The 23,278-nt window shown below is 41.4% G+C and overlaps 2 protein-coding genes and 1 pseudogene across 4 annotated transcripts in view; 2 read left to right on the top strand and 1 right to left on the bottom strand.

Annotated features, from left to right (window-relative positions):
- The window catches only part of DNAI3 (dynein axonemal intermediate chain 3), an 84,808-nt gene that overhangs the window by 60,094 nt on the left and 1,436 nt on the right, over positions 1–23,278 (bottom strand). The window contains exons 1-7 of one of the 3 annotated variants that reach the window (XM_042952443.1): positions 18,525–18,613; positions 13,164–13,259; positions 12,735–12,773; positions 5,841–6,022; positions 4,977–5,081; positions 4,263–4,412; positions 2,990–3,189 (exon numbers count right to left, since the gene is read on the bottom strand). In XM_042952443.1, the coding sequence (XP_042808377.1) occupies positions 2,990–3,189; positions 4,263–4,412; positions 4,977–5,081; positions 5,841–6,022; positions 12,735–12,773; positions 13,164–13,245 (758 nt within the window). In that variant the 5' untranslated portion in view covers positions 13,246–13,259; positions 18,525–18,613. Of the gene's footprint in view, positions 1–2,989; positions 3,190–4,262; positions 4,413–4,976; positions 5,082–5,840; positions 6,023–12,734; positions 12,774–13,163; positions 13,260–18,369; positions 18,460–18,524; positions 18,614–23,278 lie in introns of those variants that run through there. The other 2 variants (XM_042952444.1, XM_042952442.1) reach the window with 2 other exon arrangements.
- On the top strand, positions 18,729–19,566 carry LOC122227748 (annotated as a pseudogene).
- MCOLN3 (mucolipin TRP cation channel 3) overlaps positions 21,637–23,278 on the top strand; it is a 46,228-nt gene continuing 44,586 nt past the window's right edge. The window contains exon 1 of the mRNA XM_042952445.1: positions 21,637–21,760. The gene's annotated coding sequence lies outside the window, so the exon portion shown is untranslated. The remainder of the gene's footprint in view (positions 21,761–23,278) is intronic.

Below are 23,278 nucleotides of genomic sequence, written 5' to 3'. Positions count from 1 at the left end.
CAAATGTAGCCTAATGTAAGTGTTCTGAGCACATTTAAAGTAGGCAAAGCTATGATGTTTGGTAGGTTAGATGTGTTAAATGAATTTTTAACTTAGGATATTTTCAACTTACCATGGGTTTGTTGGGACATAACCTCATCATCTGTCATGGAAGATCTGTATACGGGAATTTCAGAGAATGCCTCATTCAAGCAGAAATCTGGATGAAGGAGGGAATGAGCCCTAAGGATGTCTGGGAAAAGAGTAGCCTGGAAGCTATGAGTATGCTTGGTGAATTGAAGGAACAAGGAAGCCAGTGTGGCTGGAATAGATGAGGGAAAACAGGCAGAGAGAATCTAGACCATGTGCAGCCTTGTAGGTTCCTGTAGGATGGGAAGCCATTGAAGGGTTTTGATCAGTGACATTATCTTACATTTTAAGAGGATTACTCTGGCTCTCTATGGAGAATAGAATGCAGAAGGGAAAGAGTGGATAGAAGTAAGCCAGTTAGGAGGCATTACAATAACCTAGGCAAGTGGTGAAGATGGAATGGTTCAAGGTGATAGCAGTGGATATATTTTGAAGATAGACCCAAGAAAATCCAAAGTTTTGGGTCTGAGTAATTATAAGAATATCACTGTCATTTACTGGGATGAGGGAATTTCAGTGAATCTCAGTTTTGGAGTTAAAAGGAAAACATTTGTTGTTGGGCATGTTAAACTCAAGAGACATATTAGAAATTCAAGTAAGGGGGCGCCTGGGTGGCGCAGTCGGTTAAGCGTCCGACTTCAGCCAGGTCATGATCTCGCGGTCCGTGAGTTTGAGCCCCGCGTCAGGCTCTGGGCTGATGGCTCGGAGCCTGGAGCCTGTTTCCGATTCTGTGTCTCCCTCTCTCTCTGCCCCTCCCCCGTTCATGCTCTGTCTCTCTCTGTCCCAAAAATAAATAAAAAACGTTGAAAAAAAAATTAAAAAAAAAAAAAAGAAATTCAAGTAAGTAGATAAGTAAATGAGTTCAGGTAAGAAATTGAGGCTGAAGGCATAGATCTGGGAGTCATCAGCAATAACAGACAATAGATGAGTATCATAGGACGCTATAAATTCACCCAGGGATTAAGTATAGTTAGAGAAAAAAAACATCAAAAGGAGTAAGCCTTCGGGTCCCCTAATATTTACAGGCTGGGAGGAAGGGATCCAGTAAAAGAGACTGGGAAGGAGCTGCCAATAAGTTAGAATAGGTACAATGAGTGTCATCCATAACACTTACTGGAAAGCTGTGCTTTAAGGAGAAATGGTCAACCACGTTAAGTAGTGCTGAGAAGTGGAGAAAAAGAAGGTCTGAACATTGGATTAGGCAATCAGACAACTGGAAGTCTTTGGTGACCTTGTGAAGACTGGCATGGGCTCAAAACAAAATGGCTGAAGAGAGAGTGGAACTAGAGAATATGGACAAGGAAGAGTTTTGTTATAAAGAAAAGCAAAGACGTTGGAATAGCTAGAGATGTCAAAAAAGTTGGGTTTTGTTTGTTTTAATGATGGGAGTTATGGCATTTTGTATTTACACATGTCTCTTTTCCACCCTTTCTTCCGTGCCTACTGCCACCATCTTAATTTAGACACTGGCCACATTTTGCCTGTTTAACTACAATGGTCTCCTACTTGGCCAATGTTCTCAACTCCAGGCTTTTTTTCCTCTGCTCTCATCTTATGCTTGACTCATCTTATTTAAATAGCCCTATCATCCTGCCTCTCCCTTGCTTCAGAACTTTCCAAAGTTCCTTACTGTCTGCCACAGGGAATCCACTTCTCTGTCTGCCTCTGCTACTCACTCTACTCTCCCCAGGCTGGTGTCCTTGTTGTCCCATGCAGACTCTGGTCTTCCCACCCCCTTGAACTGTTCAAGTCTTTTTAAAAATTTGGGCTGTTTTTCCTTTCCCCATATCTCTAAACCATATTCAGCATCTGTGGCTTATCTTCCATAAATCTAAAATTTATTTTAATAAATTTATTAATTTTAAATATTTATTAAAATAAATAGTATTTTTTAAATCCTAAAAAAAAAATGCATGGTTTAGCTAAGTATATTTTCAGACTTATACAACCTTCAAAGACTAACTCAAGTCCCCAAAGCATTCTTTCAGCAATCCATTTCACATCAGTTCACTCACTGGATTAATTTTAATGAAGAGTTTGATGTGTGAAATGATATGGGTAGTCTCAAAGTGCTCTGGATCCAAGGCAGGCAGACAGGGAAGCAGAGGAGTACAATGTGGGTCATCAGCGCTACAGTAAAATTCCCTCTAAACTCTAGCGGGGACCCAGAGGAGGGAGAGATCAACTCTACCAGATGTTTCCAGGAAATCACAGAGGAAGGGGCACCGAAGTGGACCTTGAAGGGTAGAGAGGTGTTCTCCAGGTTCTCCATTTTATACAGAGGAGCAGCATGGGCAAAGGCAGGGAGATATGGAAGAGCAGATATTCTGGGAGCTGGAAGCAGCTCATGGAGGCAGAGCATAAAGAGCTTGTTTCAGAACAGGTGACAAGGCTGGAGTGGCAGGCAATGCCTTGTAATGGAGGAAGGAGGACCTAATGCCATCCTAAGGGCTCTGGATGTGGTGGGGTGCTAAAGAAGAGATTTAGGCTGTGACATAACACAATCTGATTTGGTATGTAAGAATGACCACTTAGGTGGTGGAATAGAGCAGTGAGGAGGCAAAGGCGAAAGACAACCAGGGCCCCTTCTCTGGTTGTCTGGTTGTTGATTATTAACAACATTAGTTATTTTCCCACTCCATAGTGGTTACAGTCTTATATACTTGTATCTCATTTTCCTATTGAGATTTTAAAAGGTGTTGATGAGTAGACCTTCCTGAATTGAATCACTCTGTGAAGACCTAGGTCATCACTGTCAAGCCATTTCTATTTATGATAAAGTCTTTCAAAAATAATCACAGATGTTGCTAGATTTTACTGTACTTGCCTTTGAAAATATACAACCCCATCACATACTTACCATCTTGTTTGAGTACTTGTGTCCTTGACTTTGGGGACTACTTGCATGCCAACATCTTTCTCAAGTTGCTTAACGATAAAATTTTTATCTGGGTAGGCTGTACATTCAATATAGGCATCTTTTACGCTGGAAGCATTTTGGTCCCTGAACTTAACTGGCGCACCAAATTCACTTCGTTTTCGAGAAATCATGTATGTAATCTGCAACACGTGTAAACAGTAAAAGGAACATAATTAAGTCCCTGGAAAAATGGATGTGGGGTAGACAATACTGGTGCTCTGCTCAGATCCTCTAAAATCTCTCCCTCTACTTTCTGTTTACCTCTCCACTTCTATGTTTTCCATTTCCAGGGCCACCACCTACTGTTCTTCTGTAGAGCACTGCTCTGGGGCTACTGGGACCACGTTGGTACAAAGGTACAAAGAATAGTGACTGCCAGTTTACATCTTGACCACTGTTGGACTGGCAGGAGACATATAGAAGCCCATCTCCTTTACTTGTGTTTGGGACATTCAGGTGTAATTTACACCCAGAGTTCCCTGAGGGGTTCAAGCTAAAGCCTTTCCTCTACTGGACTTTTGCCTGAGATAGCATCCTTTGTAGGACTTCTGCTATGTCCGTGTCCTGCTGCTTTTCCTATTCTTCTATGGAACTTTCATAATAAATCACCCACACGCAAATGTTCTTTTCAGGGGCTGCTCTGGGTATGCGTAGGGCTGCCATAACCAAGTGCCACAGTCTGGGTGGCTTAAAACAACAGGAATTTATTTTAACTATTTTCATAGGTGTGGAGGCTGGAAGTCTGAGATCAAGGTGTTGAGGGGTTGGCTCCTCTTAAGGGCTCTGAGGGAGAATCTGTTCCTTGCCTCTCTCCTAGCTTCTGAAGATGGCCAGAAATCCTTGCTGTTCTCTGGTTTGTGGATATATCACTCCGGTTTCTGCTCCCTTCTTCATGTGGTGTTCTCCCTGTGTCTCTGTGTCTTTGCATAGCCATCTTTTTAATAAAGGCTCCAGCCATATTGGATTAGCATCCCCCGATTCCTAAATAGGGTCATATTCTGAGGTAGTGGACATTAGGACTTCAGCATATCTGCTTTGGGGACTACAATTCAACCCATAATACCCACATATCCAAAACAATAACCATTCTTCTATCAAAGGAAAAGCCACATCCGTGCTGGCAAACATAGCAAACCTTACAGATCCCTCAGGAATAAGTGTTGTTGAGCATTACAGAGAGGTAATGCACTGAAGATCATATCAGCCCTCTGACCTGCTTTGCAGATTCCTTAACCGATTCTTCATCAATTTCTTTTTCACTGCCCAAAGAAACCCATGGTTTAGAGATAGGTGGTTTATAAATATATAAATCTTCAGAAGTATGCTCTTTATATTCTTCCTGTTCTTCTGGTACTTCTGGGCGCTAGAGTAAAATAAATAGCACTAAAATACATGACCCAAAGTAGATTATAGCTGCATGCAGCTATTCTGCAATAAACTTTACATTTGTATAAATTCATTAAGCACTTACTTATTTTCTTTTGTATTTGTTCATGTTTTTCAATTAGGAGAAGAAAATTAAACAAAAGGGAAAAAGCCCATTTAATCTTCACAACAGCCCTGGAAATAGATCCTGTTGGTGCCACCACTTTGTGGACTAGTGGTTCAGTAACTTACCCAAAGTCGTGGAGATGGCAAAAGGAGAGCCAGAAATACGGGTCAAAGAGTAGCCAAGAGCAATATTACTCCAGATTCATTGTTTCTACTCTCATTGGGTCAATGAAGGGCACATAAGTAGAGTACATGTTACTCTGAGATATTTTATTTAGTTCATCTGACATTTACTGCTTACCTACTCCAGGTACCTACTCTAGGCCCCAGGGAAAGAGAGCAGAACAAGAATAATCATAACCATGTATAGATCTCCCCCAGAGGTATTTCTTTCTTCTGACAATCAACAAAATGCAAGGACTGGGGGTTTGCTTACATTTAAATAGTTTTCTTTGCCTTCTTCTGTTCCAATAAGATAAAAGTTAAGTCCATATCTGAAGTCTTTGTCATAAACAACCAGAAGGTCATCTCCAGGATATTCCTACAGGAATATAATCAAAAGGGAAGGTCAGTTTTCATTCAGGTTATTCATATACAAAACTGTTATTTTTCTAATCAATAATGAAAGATAGCCAGAGTGCTATTCTATGGCTCATAATCCCAGATTGCACAATTATTTTATATAAATTAACAAAGCTCTTAAAACTCAGTGGTTCTAGGGAAATTTACCATGCAATTTTATTTCTAATGGGAAAAAAAGAAGCATTCCTTGTATTTGGTATTGATACTCTGTATGTTTGGAGACATATCAGGACCAAGATTATGAATAAAAAATTAAAGCAACACCTGGGTGGCTTAGCTGGTTAAGCATCTAACTCTTGATTTCGGTTCAGGTCATGATCTCATGATTTGTGGGATCAAGCTCCGTGCTGAGTGTGAGGCTGCTTAAGATTTTCTCTCCCTCTCCCTCTGCCCCTCCCCTGCTTGTGCTCTCTTTCTCTCTCAAATTAAAAAAAAAAAAAATTAAATCTGTATGGGAAAATAAGGGTAGATTCCTATTCTAGTTGAAATTGGGAAGGATGAACTTTTCTGGGTGTAAAGTAATAATCAGTCACTGATAGGTGTTTGCTTTTCACAGATCGTTGAGCAGGATCCCAAAGGAGGTATGGACAACCTAGCATTTGCTCAAAGTAATGGAGGTGGGGAATACCAGATTTGAACTCAACAAGCTCTCTTTTATTATTATGTATCAGAAGCCTCTTGGATGGGACTGAAAAATAAAGAGAGATGTTGTACTTACCTGGATAACTTTTTTGACTGGGTAGAAATCAGACACTGCAGCTCTGTTTTTAAAGTCTGCTAAAATATCTTCTTTTTTGATAAGTTTATAAGGTTTTTCATCTGTGACATCTTCATCTATTCGGCAGTTAAATATTTCCTGGGTCTGGGTAGTTAACACTAAAGGATAAATTTCTGGATGACCTGGGGAAGGAAAAGTAGACTCGGGACATTAAATATTACCACTTAAGATATTAAGAGGCAACATGCAATTGTTTGCTTTAAATAATTATCTTGGCCAAAATTTTGAAAGGCTTTTTTTTAATGTTTATTTATTCTGAGAGGGGGCAGAGGGGCAGAGAGAAAGGGAGAGAGAAAATCTGACAGTGCAGAGCCTGACGTGGGACTTGATCCCACAAAATTCGAGATCATTACCTGAGCTTAAATCAAGAGTTGGATACTTAACTGACTGAGCCACCCAGGTACCCCTCATTGTTCTTTTTTTTTTTTTAAGTAAGTATATCCATTACAGAAAATGTAAAATAAATAAATAAATGAAAAGAAGAAACTAACAATTACCTGGAATACTACCTCTCAAGTGAGAACGTCTGTTAAGAGTTTGCTCTTTTTCCCCTCTCTCATTCCATCTTCTCATTGTCTTATCCTTCTTATCACCATCAGCTTCCACAGTCCCGGTCTCAGCTCTGCATCTACCCCCAAAACTCCTTCCCCCAACCCCACCTTTCCAGGGTCTCAGAGCCCACTCCCTTCTTCTCAAGATCCTACACGCTTGAATGTCCTGACATCTTTTCTCCCACTGCTCAACAGATGTGCCGACAAGGGGAGAAATGCATGTGGCCTCTAAAATGGAGTTTGGGGCTTACTTTCCCATAGAAATATTTATCGCCCTGCCCAAAAGAAATACTTACCCCCCATCCTAGTGGCTCTATGATACTATTATCCAGGTAATTTAGGAGGGTTTTAATGACTGTGTGCATAACATTGATGATATGTGGAAATATATTCCAAATAGCAATCAGTTGGTACAATAAACATTTGGAATACAAGTTGTTCACAAATTAGGAACAAACTGCCATTTTTATCTCCCTGAGAGTTGGAAATGGGGGAAGCTGGGATCCAAAGTAAGGTCCCTGCACTCTTAGTACGATGCTATACTTTCTCTATTATGTGTGAACACAGAGCACTGGAGAGGGTCCTGCTCCTTCCTCCACACCGTCAGGGAGGTAACAGAGATTATATTCCATAGGATGCAGTGAGCGGCATTTATTTCCTTAGAAGCCTGATAGAGCAGGAGCCAAAGACAGACTTCAGCTCTATGTAACTCACTCCTCAGAGTCTTACTGTGTGTACAGGGAAGAGCCCTAGCAACACAGACTATAGCTGATACATCAATTGCCCTACATATTGAAACACAGGTAATTTAAATAACTACCATGTATCGTTTTTTTTTTTTTTTTACATTTTGGTTGCTGTTTACTTTTTAAAAAGCAGTTTTATTGAGATATAATTGGCAAACAATAAACTGTATATGTTTAAAGTCTACAATTTGATAAATATATGCATATACCCATGAAACCACCACCACAATCGAGCTAAATATACCCATAATCCCTAAAAGTTTCTTCTTGTCCCTCCCTCTGTACCCCTCCCCTTTACCCCTAGGCAACCACTGATTTGTTTTCTATTACTATAGCTGAGTTTGCTTTTTATGGAATATTATAAATATAATTACACAGTATGTATTGTTTTGTTTTGTTTTATACAGAGCGCAAGTAGGGAAGAGGGGCAGAGGGAGAGAGAGAGAGAGAGAGAGAGAAGAGCGAGAGAATCTTAAGCAGGCTCCACACTGAGCATGGAGCCCCATGTGGAGCTTGATCCCACTACCCTGGGATCATGAGCTGAGCCGAAACCAAGAGCTGGACGTGGGGTGCCTGGGTGGTTCAGATGGTTAAGTGTCTGACTTAGGCTCAGGTCATGATCTCGTGGTTTGTGGGTTCCAGCCCCACATGGGGCTCTGAGCTGAGAGCTCAGAGCCTGGATCCTGCTTCGGATTCCGTGTCTCCCTCTCTCTCTGCCCCTCCCCTGCTCACACTCTGTGTGTGTGTGTCTCTCTCTCTCAAAAATAAACATTAAAAAAAAAAAGAGTTGGATGCTTAACTGACTGAGCTACCCAGGCATCCCTACATAGTGTGTAATTTTGTTTATCTTCTTTTATTCAGCATAATTATTTTGAGTTTCATTCATGTTGGTGCATTTAGAAATGGTTCATTCCTTTACATTTCTGACTGGTGTGCCATAAAAGAAAAGATCAACTAGGCAAATATTTCTTAAGATTTATGGCTTTGGATGTTGTATCTAGGATATCTTTGCCTAATCTGAGGTCACAAAGATTTTCTCCTATATTTTCTTCTAGAAGTTTTATAATACCTGGTTTTATAGTAAGGTCTATGATCCATTTTGAGTTAATTTTTGTATATGGTATGAGGTACAGATTAAAGATCTTTTTTTTTAAGTGTAGATATATAGGTGTTCCAGCATCATTTGTTGAAAAGACTATCCTTTCTCCACTGAATTGCCTTTGCACTTTTTTTTGAAAATCTGTTGACCGTATATATGTCAGCCTACTTTGGGAGTCTTCATTCTCATTCATCGATCGATTTCTTTATCTTTATGGCATCTTTTAAAAATAGCAGCAACAGTTAACATGAACCTTCTTTGCAACATTCCCATAAAAGGAAGTGTGTGGGTACCACCTAATTTAAGTTCTGTAACCATCTCCAAGGTATTGCTACCTTGTTTTTCAGATGAGAAAGCAGAGGCTCAGAGAGGGGAAGTCATTTGTGACCACCCAGTTATTAAGTGGAAGAATTATGAATTGAGACAGGTCTGATTCCAAAACCTGTACTATTAATCACTAGTGGTAAACAGAATAGAGCCGCCCCCCTGCCCCACCCCCTAAAGATGTCCATGTCCTAATCCCCGAAACCTGTGAATATGTTACCTTATATGACAAAAGGGACTTCCAGATGTGATTAAGTTAAGGAACTTGAGATGAGGAGACCACTGGGCCCCCGAGAGGGACCCAAGGTAACCACGAGGGTCCTTATAAGAAGAAGGCAGGGGGACCAAAGTCAAGGAAGGAGATGTGACAAAGAGGCAGAGGTCAAAGAGATAGAAAGATTAGGAAATGCTATCCTGCTGGTTTTGAATATAGTGGAAAGTGGCAACAGTCGATGAATGCAGGGGCTTTTAGCTGAAAAAGGCAAGCAAGTGGATCCTCCCCTCAAAGCCTCCAGAAGGAACCAATCCTGTTAATACGTTTCCTTTAACCCAGTGACAGTAATGTCAGACTCCTGGTTTCCAAAACTGTAAGATAATAAGCCATTTAAATATTCAGTGTTTTAAGTCAATACATTTGTGGTAGTTTATTATAGCAGCTATAGACAATTAATACACCACTGATACTCTAACCTGTATTAAAAAGCATGACTTATAATTTGGGGTAAATTATTTAACTTCTGGGAGTCACAGCATCTCTGTCTCTGTAATGGCCATAAACAATGCCTACTTCACAGAGATAAACAGATGAGAGGGGTGTGCCTGGCACAGAGCTGTTGTTCTGTAAATGTTAGCTCCTTGTAAAAACTACATTTATTCTCCAGGAACCTCTAGACATTGCCCTGTAGACCCTTAGGCAACAGTTTTTTAGTCTGTCTGTTGATCCTTGGTTCTTAGAAGGAAAGGGAATCCTAATTCCCTGAGGCATGAGCCACAAGCCCTGAGTGACAGTTGACAATGTCAGGACCCCATAGCAAGGAATTCAGAGAGATCCTTATGTTTCCCTGAGGAAGATCTGGGGGAAGAAGAGAGATGTTCCAGTATAAGGTAAATCAAAACCTACCCTCAGGTCTCACTGCTGTGTACTGAGGTGTTTTTTTTTTCTCCTTAAATAAATCCATTTTTTCTCCTTAAATAATCTATTTTTTAGTCCATTTACTTTCTGCTGAAACCCTGTCATACCCCATTCTCATGTTTGTGGACTTTCTTACCAGTTAATTCATGTAGTCAAGAAATATTTACTGGGCAACTACTATGTGAAAAGCATGGTGTTGGTAGTAGGGTTGGACTATCTAGAGGAAGAGACAGAAATTAGGCAGATATACTCAGAAACACTTAAGTACAGATTGTGACAAGTGCTATTTAGGAGAAAACAGGGTGAAAGTAGAACTTAGAATGAAGAGAATGGGAGTGGTGGTGGTCTGTTTAGATGAGAAGAATAGAGAAAGCCACTTATTTATTCAACAAATCAGCAAATATTTGTCGAATGGTTATTATGTGTCAAGATCTGCTGAGCAAGAGGGTTTCTGTTCTCCTGGAGTACTTGTGTTCGTGTGTGTGTGTGTGTGTGTGTGTGTGTGTGTGTGTGAGAGAGAGAGAGAGAGAGAGAGAGAGAGAGAGTGAGTATACCCCAGGGCCAGCCAGGTGTGTGTGAAAATAGGTTATAAATGCATAAACAAATAAATACAGCCCATCTTCATTATTCACAGATTTTATATTTGCAGATTCACTTGCTGAAACTTATTTGTAACCCCGACATCAACAGTCGCAGTGCTTTTTGCCATCATTAGCGGCCATGCTTATAGTGGCAAAAACTTTGAGTTGCCTTATGTGCACGGTCCCAGCCGAGGTCAAACACGGTGATGCTCTGCCATCTTGTGTCAGCTGTCAAACAGTAAACAGATGTCCTTCCCGCTGTCTATTTAGTGCCACATTCTTCCTATTTTTGTGCCTTTTTATTGGCAATTTTTGCCAGTTAAAATATCTCCCAAGCGTAGTGGTAAAGTGCTGTTCAGCATTCCTAAATGCAAGAAGGCTGGGATATGCCTTGTGGAGAAAATACGTATATTAGATAAGCATTGCTCAGGCACGGGCTGTAGTGCTGTTGGCTGTGAGTCCCATGTTAATGAATCAACAATATACATTTAATAAGGTGTCTTTAAACAGAAACACACATAAAACAAGGTTATGTATTGATTGGCTAATGAAAATGTTGTGACCAGAGGCTGACAGGAACCTCTCTGTATTTACCCTAGGAGCACTAGCTCAGTATTTGCTAGTTCAGTATTTGCAGCAACTGTGCAGAACTTCCAAGAAAAACAAGACTCAGCTGTACTTTAATTTCAGCCTTAGGATAAGTGCTAAGAAGGCAATAACATGGTGCTAAGTGAAGGAGAGGTCAAGAAAGGCCTCTGGCAGGAGTGGGATTGGAGTCTAGATCTGAATGATGAAAAGGAGAGAGTTGCATAAAGATCTGGCAAAAGATCTATCCAGGTATCAGGAGCAGCAAGAACAAAGGGCCTGAGGCAGGAATAATTTTGGTATGCTCTGTGCTAAGCAAGGCTGGTGGGCTGTAGGCAGGCAGGTGTGGTGGTTGGGAGTGGGGAGAGGATGGAGAAATGGTCAGAGAGGAAGGTGGAGCCAGGACCACTATAATGATAGAGTAAAGCCATGGGAGAGTTTAGGCAGGAAAGAGACCTGGCCACGTGGTATGCAGAATGGATTGAAGGAGGCTGAGTGGAAGCAGTAATAGCAGTTAGGGGCTAGGGAAACAATTGGAGTGAGAGATGTGGGGTCTGGACTAAGGTTGCAGAGGTGGAGATAATTTGAAGTGGATGGGATTTACTTTAGAGGCGGAATTGACAGAAGGAGAATGTTTAGATGGGAAAGTGTTAAGGGGGAGAAAGGCGTCAAAGATGACTTCCAAGTGTCTGGGTGGTACATTCATTAATTCAGTAAGTTATTTATTGGGCAGTGTGCCCTGTTCCAGTGCCATTTACTGTCAGCTGACATCCTCTCACCATCTCCCCACCTCCACCCCTCTACCAACCTGGCTCAAGCCTCCACCATCTCTTTCCTAGATTGCTGCAAAAGCTTCCTGACTGCCCTCTGCTTCTGTCCCTGACGTTCTCAGCTGAGTAGCCAGGGTGACACTTTAAAAACAAGTCAGATTAGGGGCGCCTGGTTGGCTCAGTCGGTTAAGCGGCTCAGGTCATGATCTCACAGTTTGTGAGCTCGAGCCCCACATCAGTCTCTGTGCTGACAGCTCAGAGCCTGGAGCCTGCTTCAGATTCTGTGTGTGTCTCTTTCTCTGCTCCTACCCAGCTTGCACTCTGTCTCTCAGAAAGAAGTAAACATTAAAAAACTTTTTTAAATAAATTAAAAAAAAAAAAAAGCCAGATCGCATCACTCCTCTGCTTAAATACCGCCAATAGCTCCTATCCTACTTGACTAAAAGAACCCTCAGAACAGCCTTCAAGGCTTTTAGATCTTCCTTCTCCCTAACCCTCACTGTTTCCTCTCTGTTTCTAAACATGAAGTGCATCACCCAAGTCAAAACTAAGAGGAAAGTTTCAACAACAACAACCAATACAAAAGGTCCTACTGGAATAAGATTATTTAGCCTCTGAAAGAAGGGACGGTATTAATTTGGTTGGCTAAGTTCTAGTTTATTTGCTTAAAAACCAGCCTCTTTACTTGAAATAGTGGAATCTTACCATGAAGTACAGATAAATATTGCCCATGAGCCAGAGTCTTAAAAAATATTATTCTAATAAAAGCAATAGCTTGCAGACTCACAACACTTTAGAGTCTCTTTAGTAACCACACCATGTTCGATTTGTAAGGGACTGCTAGGCTCAAGTCTATTTCTGTTTGAAATTCTCTCTTCCACTCTTACTGTTTATTCTTTCTGTAACATTTTTCATTTTAGATTCTAAATGGCATAATTTTAGCCCACGTGTATCTTAAACACGTCAATTTGTATTTTTGTTTGCTTATTGAATTTTAAAATATCATAAAACTAGGAGCATAAATTCTAAATTATACTTCCACTTACCCATGCTCTCCATAGTAACAGGTTCCACTTCTTCTCTGTCTAGAATATAATGAAATAATGTCAAATTTACATTTTTGACACATAAGCGTCATAATTTATCACAATCTTTTACCAAGCCTCAAAGCACAAAACATAAACACAAGTACACAATGAAGTTTTAAACTATTTTATAAATGCTTAAATAGAATTTGAATAATTATCTTTTTTCACAGAATTATGTCTTCATGAAATGCTATGGCATATAATGGATGTTGCAATGAAATGCATCAAAAGAATAAATGTCTATACTCTAAATTCCATATGTGTTTGACTTTATGACAGCGAACATATTTCCTTATTTGATACAGAAAACCACAATCATTTTGGCTGCTAACATATATACAGATACTAAATCCATAAAAAATCCCATTAATGAAAAAACAATCCTACCAGGTAATATCTGTTTGGTTTTGCTCCGTTTTGTGTTTTTGTAGCCACCAGCACTCTTTTGTTTTTGAGATTTTGGAGCCATGGTTCTGACTTAGGCTGTATAAAGAGATAATGTCATTAGTAAATTCTGTTTTACAGTTTCAAATAGTCAGCATTACCATTTAGTAAAACATGAGAAGAATATGTTTTCTAAGCTTTACCTTTAGCTAAATCAACGTGTATCTTCATAGGATGGGTGTTCTGTGACCAAAGGTTGATCGCAACAACAATCTTACTGGTAAGGTCTTGCCATTCCAAGGGAGCCATTCAGCTGAAGCGAATGGAAGTGACCTGCCAGCCCTTCAAGGCTTCAGCCATAGGCCCTGCCATGGAAGCATGATGGGGGATACTGGCCCCCCGCCTCTCACTGCTGTTCCCATTCCAGGGAGTTAGTGTCTGCTGCCCTCTGCCCAGCTCCCCACCAGGTGCCTCAGCAACGAAGGTAGGCTCAAAGTCCACGGGCCCACAACATACATACGTGTTCATAATTTTTAAAATTTGTATCATTTAAGCAGTACTTTTATCATAGCATGCGGACCTATACCCACTGTGTCCTTCTTTGTGCTGTCAGAGAGTGCCTCCAAAGGTTCTCTGTGGAACTGATCATCAGTTTTGGCTGAGGTCATTTGCTATCACATCAAATCCTTGTCATCTCAATGGTCACCCCTGTCTCATCTTGTTAGATGGTTAGGAGTGCAATTTCAGGAGCCTAAGCAGCAAGTTTGAAAAATAGACTTTGCCTTTTAGCAGCTGTGTGATCCTTGGCAAACTAAATACCATCTGAGTCTCAGTTTATTCATGTTTGTTTTTTTCAAGTTTATTTATTTTGAGAGAGTACGTGCGCATGCGAGCTTGGTCAGGGGAGGGGCAGAGAGACAGGAAAGGAGGAAGAATCCTAAGCAGGCTCCTCCTGGTCAGCGCAGAGCCTGATGGAGGGCTGGAACCCATGAACTGCAAGATCACGACCTTAGCTGAGATCAAGAGTCAGACGCTTAAGCAACTGAGCCAACCAGGCATCCCTTAGTTTATTCAGGTTTAATGGGGATGATGACAATAAAACCTACCTCATAAGGCAATTGTGAACATATAATGAAATAAAATTGCATTGACCTTGACTCAGTCATGTCAATCAGACTGGCTTGCCTTGTTTTATAAACAAACACAGACTGAAAATTATTTCATAAACCCCAGTCAGAATACCTGAGTTTCATTTTCTTTCTAGTTCCTTGATTACTAAATCTGGTCCAAAGTGTGGGTTTGTGTTTGTGATATACATTTTTCACTTCAGACCCTTCACATGTATTTTTTCAAAAGGTAATAGTGATAGCTCATGTTTGTTGAGTGCTTACTATGTGCCAGGCACAGTTCTAAGTACTTCACATGTATTATTTATTTAATTTGAATCACCCTTTTAGGTAAGCATTTTATGAAAACTGTTCTCTTCATCCTCATTTTATAAGATGACAACAGAGGCCGGGAAACTTGCCTGAAGGGATACACAGAGCGTGAGCGGTAGAGTCAGGGTGAGAGCACCCCCAGTGTGGTCCCAATGCCCCCAATTTTCATCTTTGCACAAGACTATCCCTTGAGTTTCAGTGGTAACTGTTTGCTGTGTTTCATCACAAATGAAATCATTGCCTTTACCTAGAAAGGTGTGATGTTATGATTTAAGCAGCATTTTATGATTCTGACAACTTGGGAATTCCCACTTTTTAAACCCCCTGCAATGAATGGTTCCGATCCAGCTTTTTAGACTGTCAGGTATCCTCAATCCCACTTCTCAGCCTCACTATAATTTCAAATCTTGGACCTAGTACTTTATTCAGAAAATTCTTTATCAGTGTACCCCTCTCCATATTTTATTCCAGCAGCATTTGACTTAGAATACTCAAGCACGCCTGGGTGGCTCAGTTGGTTAAGCATCTGATTGTTGATTTCTGCTCAGGTCATGCTTTCACAGTTTTGTGAGTTCGAGCCCTGTATTTGGGCTTTGCACTGTCGGGGATTCTCTCTCTCAACCCCTCTCTCTGCCTGCCCCCCATCCCCCACCCCCGGGCTCAAGGTCTCTCACTTTCTCTGTCTCTCTCAAAACTAAATAAGTAAACTTTAAAAATAAGATACTCAAAACTCTCCAGATACCAGCTGGACTCACCCTAAGCACATAGACAACACACATACCATCACCACCACCACCACTATTCATTCCACAAATATTTATCGAGCAATTTAGATGCACCAGATGCTGTCCTAGGTGTTAGGAATACAGCAGTGAACAAAATAGGCAAAACCCTTTCTCTGACAGAGCTTACATTCTAGAGGAAAGAGAGCAAACGAGCAAAATCATCAGTATTTTGGACGGTCATAACTGTTACAGAGAGAAGTCAAGTAGTAAGGGAAGAGGAATTGTAGGAGTAGGGAAGTTGCAATTTTATATTGGACCATCAGGGAAGACATCACTGAAGTGACATGGGAGCGAAGTCCTAAGAAAAGGGGGGGCGGGGTGAGCCAGATATGCAGATATCTGGGGACAAAGGGTGTTTCTAGGCAGAGGAAATAGTAAGTGCAAATGTTCTGGGGCAGGAATATGCTTGGCACATTTAGAAAACAGCAGGAAGGCCATAATGGCTGGAACAGAGTGAGTAAGGGAAGACCAGGAGATGAAGTTGGTCAGAGAGGTGATGAGGTAGGTACACAGTAGTCAGCTTTGCAATGGCCGTAAGTCTCAGTAACAAACAGCCACAAATTTCTTCTTTGGCTCTGTGTTGTGGCTGTGGGTCAGCTGCTGCTTCAAGTCTTATTCTGGGACTCGGGCTGGAGGAGCGGCCCCTGTGTGACAGCCTCTACTTTCACGGCAGAGTAGAAGGCGAGAGAGCTCCCCAAGCTGCGTAATGCCTCCCGAATCTTCCCCGTGGCACTGGCACACTGTCCTCTCTGCTTATATTCCACTGGTCCAAGCAAGTCACACAGCTAATCCCAATAGTGGGGAGGAATGCACACATGATCCTTGTGCAGGGGAGGGAGGTAAGAATTGGCGCCGAAATAGTTGTGGACAAGTATGTAATATGCCACAAAGGGTCTGGGTCATGTGTAAGGACTTTGCTTTTACTCTGAATGAGAGGGGGGCGGGGAGCTATTGGATGGTTTTGAGCTGAGTTTCTTTACCTGATGTGAGTCACATTTTAACAGCCCTATGGCTGCTGTGTTGTGAGGACTGCAGCGAAGAAAGAGTTGAAGCAGGGAATCCAAGTAAGAGACAGTCAGCAATCCAGGGGAGAAGTGATGGCAGCTTAGATCAGGGAGGTGAGTATGGAATGGAAAGTGGTTGGGCTCCGCACATATTTTGTAAGTAGAGCCAATGGGATTCACTGACGACTTGGATGTAGAGTCTAAGAGAATAAACAGGACCAAGGATGCCTGCTACAAGTTTGACCCAAAGGATTGAAAGCATGGGACTGCTGTTTATTGAGATGGGGATCCCAGGGGAGGAGTAGATTTGAAAGGGAAAGTCAAAAACTCAATTTAAGGCATGTGAAGTTAGTCTGTAGACTGCGAACTCCATAACTGGCACAGTGGACATTCTAAAAAAATGCTGGACTAATGATTCCTTGGTGTCCCCTTTCCTTCTGCCATCTTAGCATATGGATTTCCAGTCTGGACAAAAGGCTTTTGCCTGAGATCTGTGGAACCACCTGTATGCGTGCTGTTTTAGTTTTCTATTGCTGCTCTAACAAATTATCAGAAACTTAGTGTCTTAACACAAAACTCATTACCTAACAGTTCTGTAGCTCAGAAGTCTGACATGGCTCTCACTGGGCTAAAATCAAGGTGTCACAAGACTGTGTTCCATTCATTCTAGCATCTTATGGGAGAATCTGTTTCCATGCCTTTTCTGACTCAAGAGGCCATTGGTATTTCTTGGCTTGTGGGCCCTCTTCCTCCATCTTCAAAGCCAGCAACGGTGGGTTAGATCTCTCTCACATAGCATACTCTGACCTCTTCTTCTCCCACTTCCACTTTTTATTTATTTTTTTTAGTGTTTATTTATTTTTGAGAGACAGAGACAGAGCATGAGTGGGGGAGGGGCAGAGAGAGAGGGAGACACAGAATCTGAAGCAGGCCCCAAGCTCTGAGCTGAGAGCACAGAGCTCAACTCAGGGCTCGAACCCACAAACCATGAGATCATGACCTGAGCTGAAGTCAGACGTTTAACTGACTGAGCCACCCAGGTGCCCCTCCCACTTCCACTTTTTTAAAAAAAAGTTTATATATTTTGAGAGAGAGAGAGAGAGAGACACAGAGAGAGCGAGCAGAGGAAGGGCAAAGAGAAAGGGAGAGAGAATCCCAAACAGGCTCCGTGCTATCAGTGTGGAGCCCAATGCTATGCTCGAACTCATGAATAGTGAGATAATGACTTGAGCTGAAACCGAGAGTCAGATGCTTAACCTACTGAGCCACCCAGGTGCCCCCCCCGACTTTTACTTTTTTAAGGACCCTTGTGATTACACTGTGCCCATCGAGTTAATATAAGATACTTTATTTTGTGGGCAGCTAATTAGCAGTTTTAATTTCATCTGCAACCTTAATTCCTGTTTGCTATGTATGTTAAAATATTCACTGTTTCCAGGGATTAGGAGATGCCACGTTGGCATTAAGCTTGAATATATAGGTATCAATCTAACACAATCATCCCAAGAAATAGTCTAAGTAATCACGTGTGCCCACTTTTTTCAAAGGCTGCTATTAAGCGAACTGTGGGTAATCTGGTTCAGTTTCCAATATGCAGGGGAAAACAAAGTCAATTTCCCAGCAGTACATTAGGTAACAAAACTGGGTTAAACAGTAAATGTGTGTGCTTCCTTACCAGAATAGCTCATTTACTATTTTCACAAATATTAACTCCTGTGTCTAACATATTGTCTAGTGACCAAGGAAAAAGGAAGACCAGGTTGTTCTATAGGCTTTTAGGTCCCAATTATTCTTAATTAAAAGCACAGTATCTAAGCTGCATCATAGATGGAAAAATTCATTAGCTGAGGCCAGCCTGTTGAATATAGTCTAAACTGAAAAGAAAATTATTTACTTTGGGAGTAGCTACTTTACATTGTATTTGCGTCTCAGGCAAAATTTCATAGTTTATTTTAGTCACTTTAAATAATAGAAACCCTACCAATATTGTGTCAAGAAAACAAATCCGTTTTAGCTGAAGATCTCTAGATGAAATGTATGAAGTACTCTACGTCACTTCAAAAGAGACATTTATTCGACGTTAATTTCTTATGCAGATTTTCTTTTAAAAAACAAATCCCAAATAAAAGACGTTACTTTAAGGACGCGCGACAGGACGGCGGCTCGCCGCCAGGGGGAGCCGGGGCAGCCGTTGCGGGGCGCGCTCTCGAGCTGCAGCGGCCCAGGGTGTCCCGTCTGGGTGTCCCGTTGGTGCCCACACGGGGAAGAGGCGGTGGCGGTTCGCGGTGGCCACGGAGCGCGTTTGAGCCGGGACCGGGACGAGGTTCTCCGCCCACGGAAATGAGCCGCCAGGCTGCACCAGCATTCCCTGCTGGAACCTCCAAGTGTGCGCCGTCCCAGAGGGTGCCTGCCCTGACTGGCACAGCTGCATCCAAGAATGACCGGGCGGGTCTTTTTGAGTGTCCTGTCTGCTGTGGCTACGCGCTACCACCCATTCTTCACTGTCAGAGTGGCCATCTCGTTTGTAGCAACTGTTGCCCAAAAGCTCACATGTTGTCCAACCTGCCGGGGCTGTTGGGATCCCCTCGCAACTTGGCCCTGGAGGAAGTGTCCAGTTCCCGTGCTTTCCCCCTATAAATATGCCTCTCCTGGAGGAGCGATACCTCTGCCACACACACAGAAAGCAGACCATGAAGAGCTCCGTGAGTTTAGGCCTTATTCGTGTCCGTGCCCTGGTGCTTCCTGCAAATGGCAAGGCTCTTTGGATGCTGTCAAGCCCCTATATGATGCATCGGCAAAGTCCATTACAGCCCTACAGGGAAAGAATATAGTTTTCCTTGCTACACTGGTGCTGTTGACGGGGTGATGATGTAGTCCTGTTTTGGCTTTCACTTCATGTTAGTCCTGGAGAAAAAGGAAAAGTCCGACGGCCACCAGCGGTTCTTTGCACTTGTATAGCTGATAGGAACACGCAAGTAAGCTGAAATTTTTGCTTATCGACTTGAGCTAAACGGTCCTAGGTGGCGATTGACTTGGGAAGCGGCCCGGCGATCTATTCCTGAGGGAATTGCAACAGCCATTATGAATAGTGACTGCCTAGTCTTTTGACACCAGCATTGCACAGCTTTCTGCAGAAAATGGCAACTTAGGCATCAATGTAACTATTTCCATGTGTTGAATTGGCAACCAAACATGTTCTGGCCAGTGTTTAAAACCACTGCATTCAGTTTCACAGAGAATAAGGCACCCGTCTGCCTGCCAACCTGAAACTTTTGATAGGTGGAAGCTAGACACGTGAAGGTAAATAAAAAGGCTGGTAAATACAGGAAACAGTTGCATGTAATAACACTAATTAAAAATAAGTCTACAGTAAACCACTGAAAAAGTGTGTGTGTGTATACACACACACACACACATATATATACACACACACACACACACATACATACATACACACTCAAGATGGGTACCTTTGTATTAAGAAAGGAAGCATTGTAAAATAATTCTGAATTTGTGTTATAGATTGAGTGTACTGTTGTACCGGGTTTTTGTTTTGTGTGTGGGCACCTGAGCTTGTGTGTGTTTCTTTATCTGACAAGCCATGTTGAGTGCTCTTGGACCACTGCTTTTCCCTTTGTGAGTCAACACATAATGCTGCTGCATGTGTATATATTTTGTGTGTGTATTTGCTAATTTTTATTCTAGTTTCTCATTATATTTGATTTTCTTTTCTGTAATTCAGGTTTTTCTCACCTTTTTTGTATCTTTTTAAAGTTAGTGTCTTTGATATGCATAATTGCTTATGGTAAAGTTTCTACATATGTGTTCAGTATGCATTTTCTTTTCCCCCATTAATCAGTTCATTAGAAATATTTAATTTTTAAAAAAATTTTTTTAACGTTTACTTATTTTTGAGACAGAGAGAGACAGAGCATGAACAGGGGAGGGCCAGAGAGAGAGGGAGACACAGAATCTGAAACAGGCTCCAGGCTCTGAGTGGTCAGCACAGAGCCCGACACGGGGCTCGAACTCACGGACCGTGAGACCATGACCTGAGCTGAAGTTGGACGCCTAACCAACGAAGCCACCCAGACGCCCCTCATTAGAAATATTTTAAATTCAACTCTTTTTTGAAGATACAAATTCCAGAAAGGAAAGGTAACATCAGAATAATTATCAGAAGGTATTTAAAGCAGTTATAGAATGGTCTCTGTCTCTTCTCTCTCTCTTTGTCTCCAGTGGAGTCATATCTTTGAACTTATTCCTTGAAAGGTTAGGGTATACTGATTTTTTTTTTTTTCATACCGGAAAAAAAATCAGGCTTTTTTTTCCTTCCAAATATCTTGGGCAAATCACATACTTAAATTTTTTTCTTGTATTTATTGGTTTTGCAAAAGAAGGCATTATCTTACACAGTATTTGTAATCAAAAGCAAATCATTTGTTTAAAAAAAGGCAGTTTGCAAAAAATGTGGTCTTTTCTAGTTCTCATTAAAAGAATATCTGGCAAATTAAAAAAAGATGTTACTTTATTTTTTTAATGTTTATTTATTTTTGAGAGTGAGAGAGACAGAGCAGGAGTGGGGGAGAGGCAGAGAGAGAGGGAAACACAGAATCTGAAGCAGGCTCCAGGCTCTGAGCTGTCAGCACAGAGCCCAACGCAGGGCTTGAACTCGTAAACCATGAGACCATGACCTGAGCTGAAGCCAGCGTTTAACCAACTGAGCCACGCAGGCGCCCCCCAAAAAAGATGTTACTTTAAAATTACAGCAGGTCTTACTAAGAACTTTTTCATAAAATTGCGTATTTCATGGAATGAATATGCTATATTATATTTTCCAGCTTTTCACATTAAATTGACTACTAAAAGGTCATAAGAATTTTTCAATACAGATATTACTTTGTTAAGGTGACTCTGAAATGCTCACCACATTTAATTCTTGTTGAGAGATACAGAAGAGATCCTTCATCTATTCCTAAAATAAAAGATTCACCTACTCCAGTAGCCTGTATCACATTTGGTTTCAAAGCCACTATAGCTGACAGAATTTCAAAACAGAACTTGTAAACTGTAATACTTATAAATATTTAATCGTTCCATTTAAATATTTTTGATATTAAAACTGCTTATATGCTTTGTAAATTAATCCACCCATTCCAGAATATCATTTTGCTTCTTTTCCTTCTTTTTTTTTTTGTTAAGATTTCACTTTTAAGTAATCTCCACACCCAACATGGGGCTCGAACTCACAACCCCAAGATCAAGAGTCACATGCTCTAGAGACTGAGGCAGCCAGCCAAGTGCCCCGAGGACACATTTCCTACCTTCCAGGTTAACAGCAAAGGCATTAGGGAGTGGCAAGCAAGTACTGGGTAAGTCCCCTGGGTAATAGCTGAAAACCTGTGATGGTGCTTTACTGATTCGGAGGAGCCTTGCATTCGGAGCGGTCTAGGACATGATTCCAACTAACTTTCAAGACTTGTTCATGACTGTATCTTTTTATGATGCTTCTATTATTCAGGAAGATAACTACCGCAGATGAAGAGATAAGTGGCAAATTACAAATGATATAACGCAGCGATTTGAACAGTTATTAAGCTTCCTTTCTTCTCTCTGTTCTGCTGAGACACATACACCTGTTTACACGTTCTCTTTTGTCACCTGTATGTATGTGTGGCTTGCTCCCAGCTGTGAGATCTTTAATTCTGAGAAGACCTGTAGCACTGGCACCTTCTCACACCTTAGAAAGTATTACTTCCCCAGGTGTACTTCAGTTAGCAATTAGCTGACCTTATCTGGGTGGTCATCGTCCTCTTTTCTCTTCCCAAACTATTTGTAAGCTCATCATATGCCTCCCCCCGCCCCCCTTTTTAAAGGGATTTAGAATGAGATCCAAGACTAACATCTTAGGAGGCTGGTAAATGTCTCCAAGAACTGCTGCTTCTTGGTCAGTCTCCACCAAGACCCTGACTTAGCTTAAAGGTTCTCCTAGGCTCATCACCATCTTCGGACAAGTTCACAACTTCCACCCTCCAGACGTAACTGTTCCTACAGTGTCTCCCATTGGTCTACTACTCTTGTTCTGTCCTTCCAGCTTACTTCTACCTCTTTCCAAGACTGGATATTTACTTATTTAAGTAGACACTCTCCCATCACTTCTGCCTTTGAAATTTCTCCTAAATTCTATGCCCTCCTCGCCACGGCCTCCTCTGGTTCAGGCCTTCCACGTGTCCTCTCATACCAGTAGTTCCTAACTAATTTGTGCCATCAACCCCTTTGGCAGCTTGGGGACGCCTATGCTTCAAACAAAAACATGAGATTACAAGGGAGACAGTTATCAAACTATTTTTAAAATTATGATATAATAACTCATGTTCTTCTTCATTAACACATTAAATAATAAGATCTAGCAGTGGTTCTAATTACTACCTTGACTTTGAAGAAGGGATGAGCATAAGTAATACATCTGTAACATCCATAATACAATATGAAAAGAGCCGTAATTTCTTTTGGTGACAAAGTCACATGTCATGCCAATACTGCTGTGGTTTGTTACCAACCGCATACTTTTCAATAAGTGGTTAGTAAATAGGTAATTTATTTTTAATCCACAGATTCCCCTCCTCCCACAGATTAGGAACATTTCACTTGCTTCAATGCCTCTGTTTCAGCCAGAACAGTTATTCTCAGGGCAGGTCTTCAGAGCTCTCTTTCTAAAACACAGATCATAACCAGTCACTTCCCTGTGTACTGTGGAATACAATGTGGGTCCCAACTGTCCACAGTGGCATCCTCCTCCAGGGGTGTAGAAATGGAGCTCATTAAAAAAGCAAATTTTCTGGACCTACAGTGATTCTGCAGGTTGGGGTGAGCCTAGGACTCTGACTTTT

Source organism: Panthera leo, chromosome C1 (assembly GCF_018350215.1).
Source record: "Panthera leo isolate Ple1 chromosome C1, P.leo_Ple1_pat1.1, whole genome shotgun sequence".
NCBI classification, from domain to species: Eukaryota; Metazoa; Chordata; class Mammalia; order Carnivora; family Felidae; genus Panthera; species Panthera leo.
Note: the sequence above shows the minus strand (reverse complement) of the source record. Positions and strands in the feature narration are given on the sequence as shown.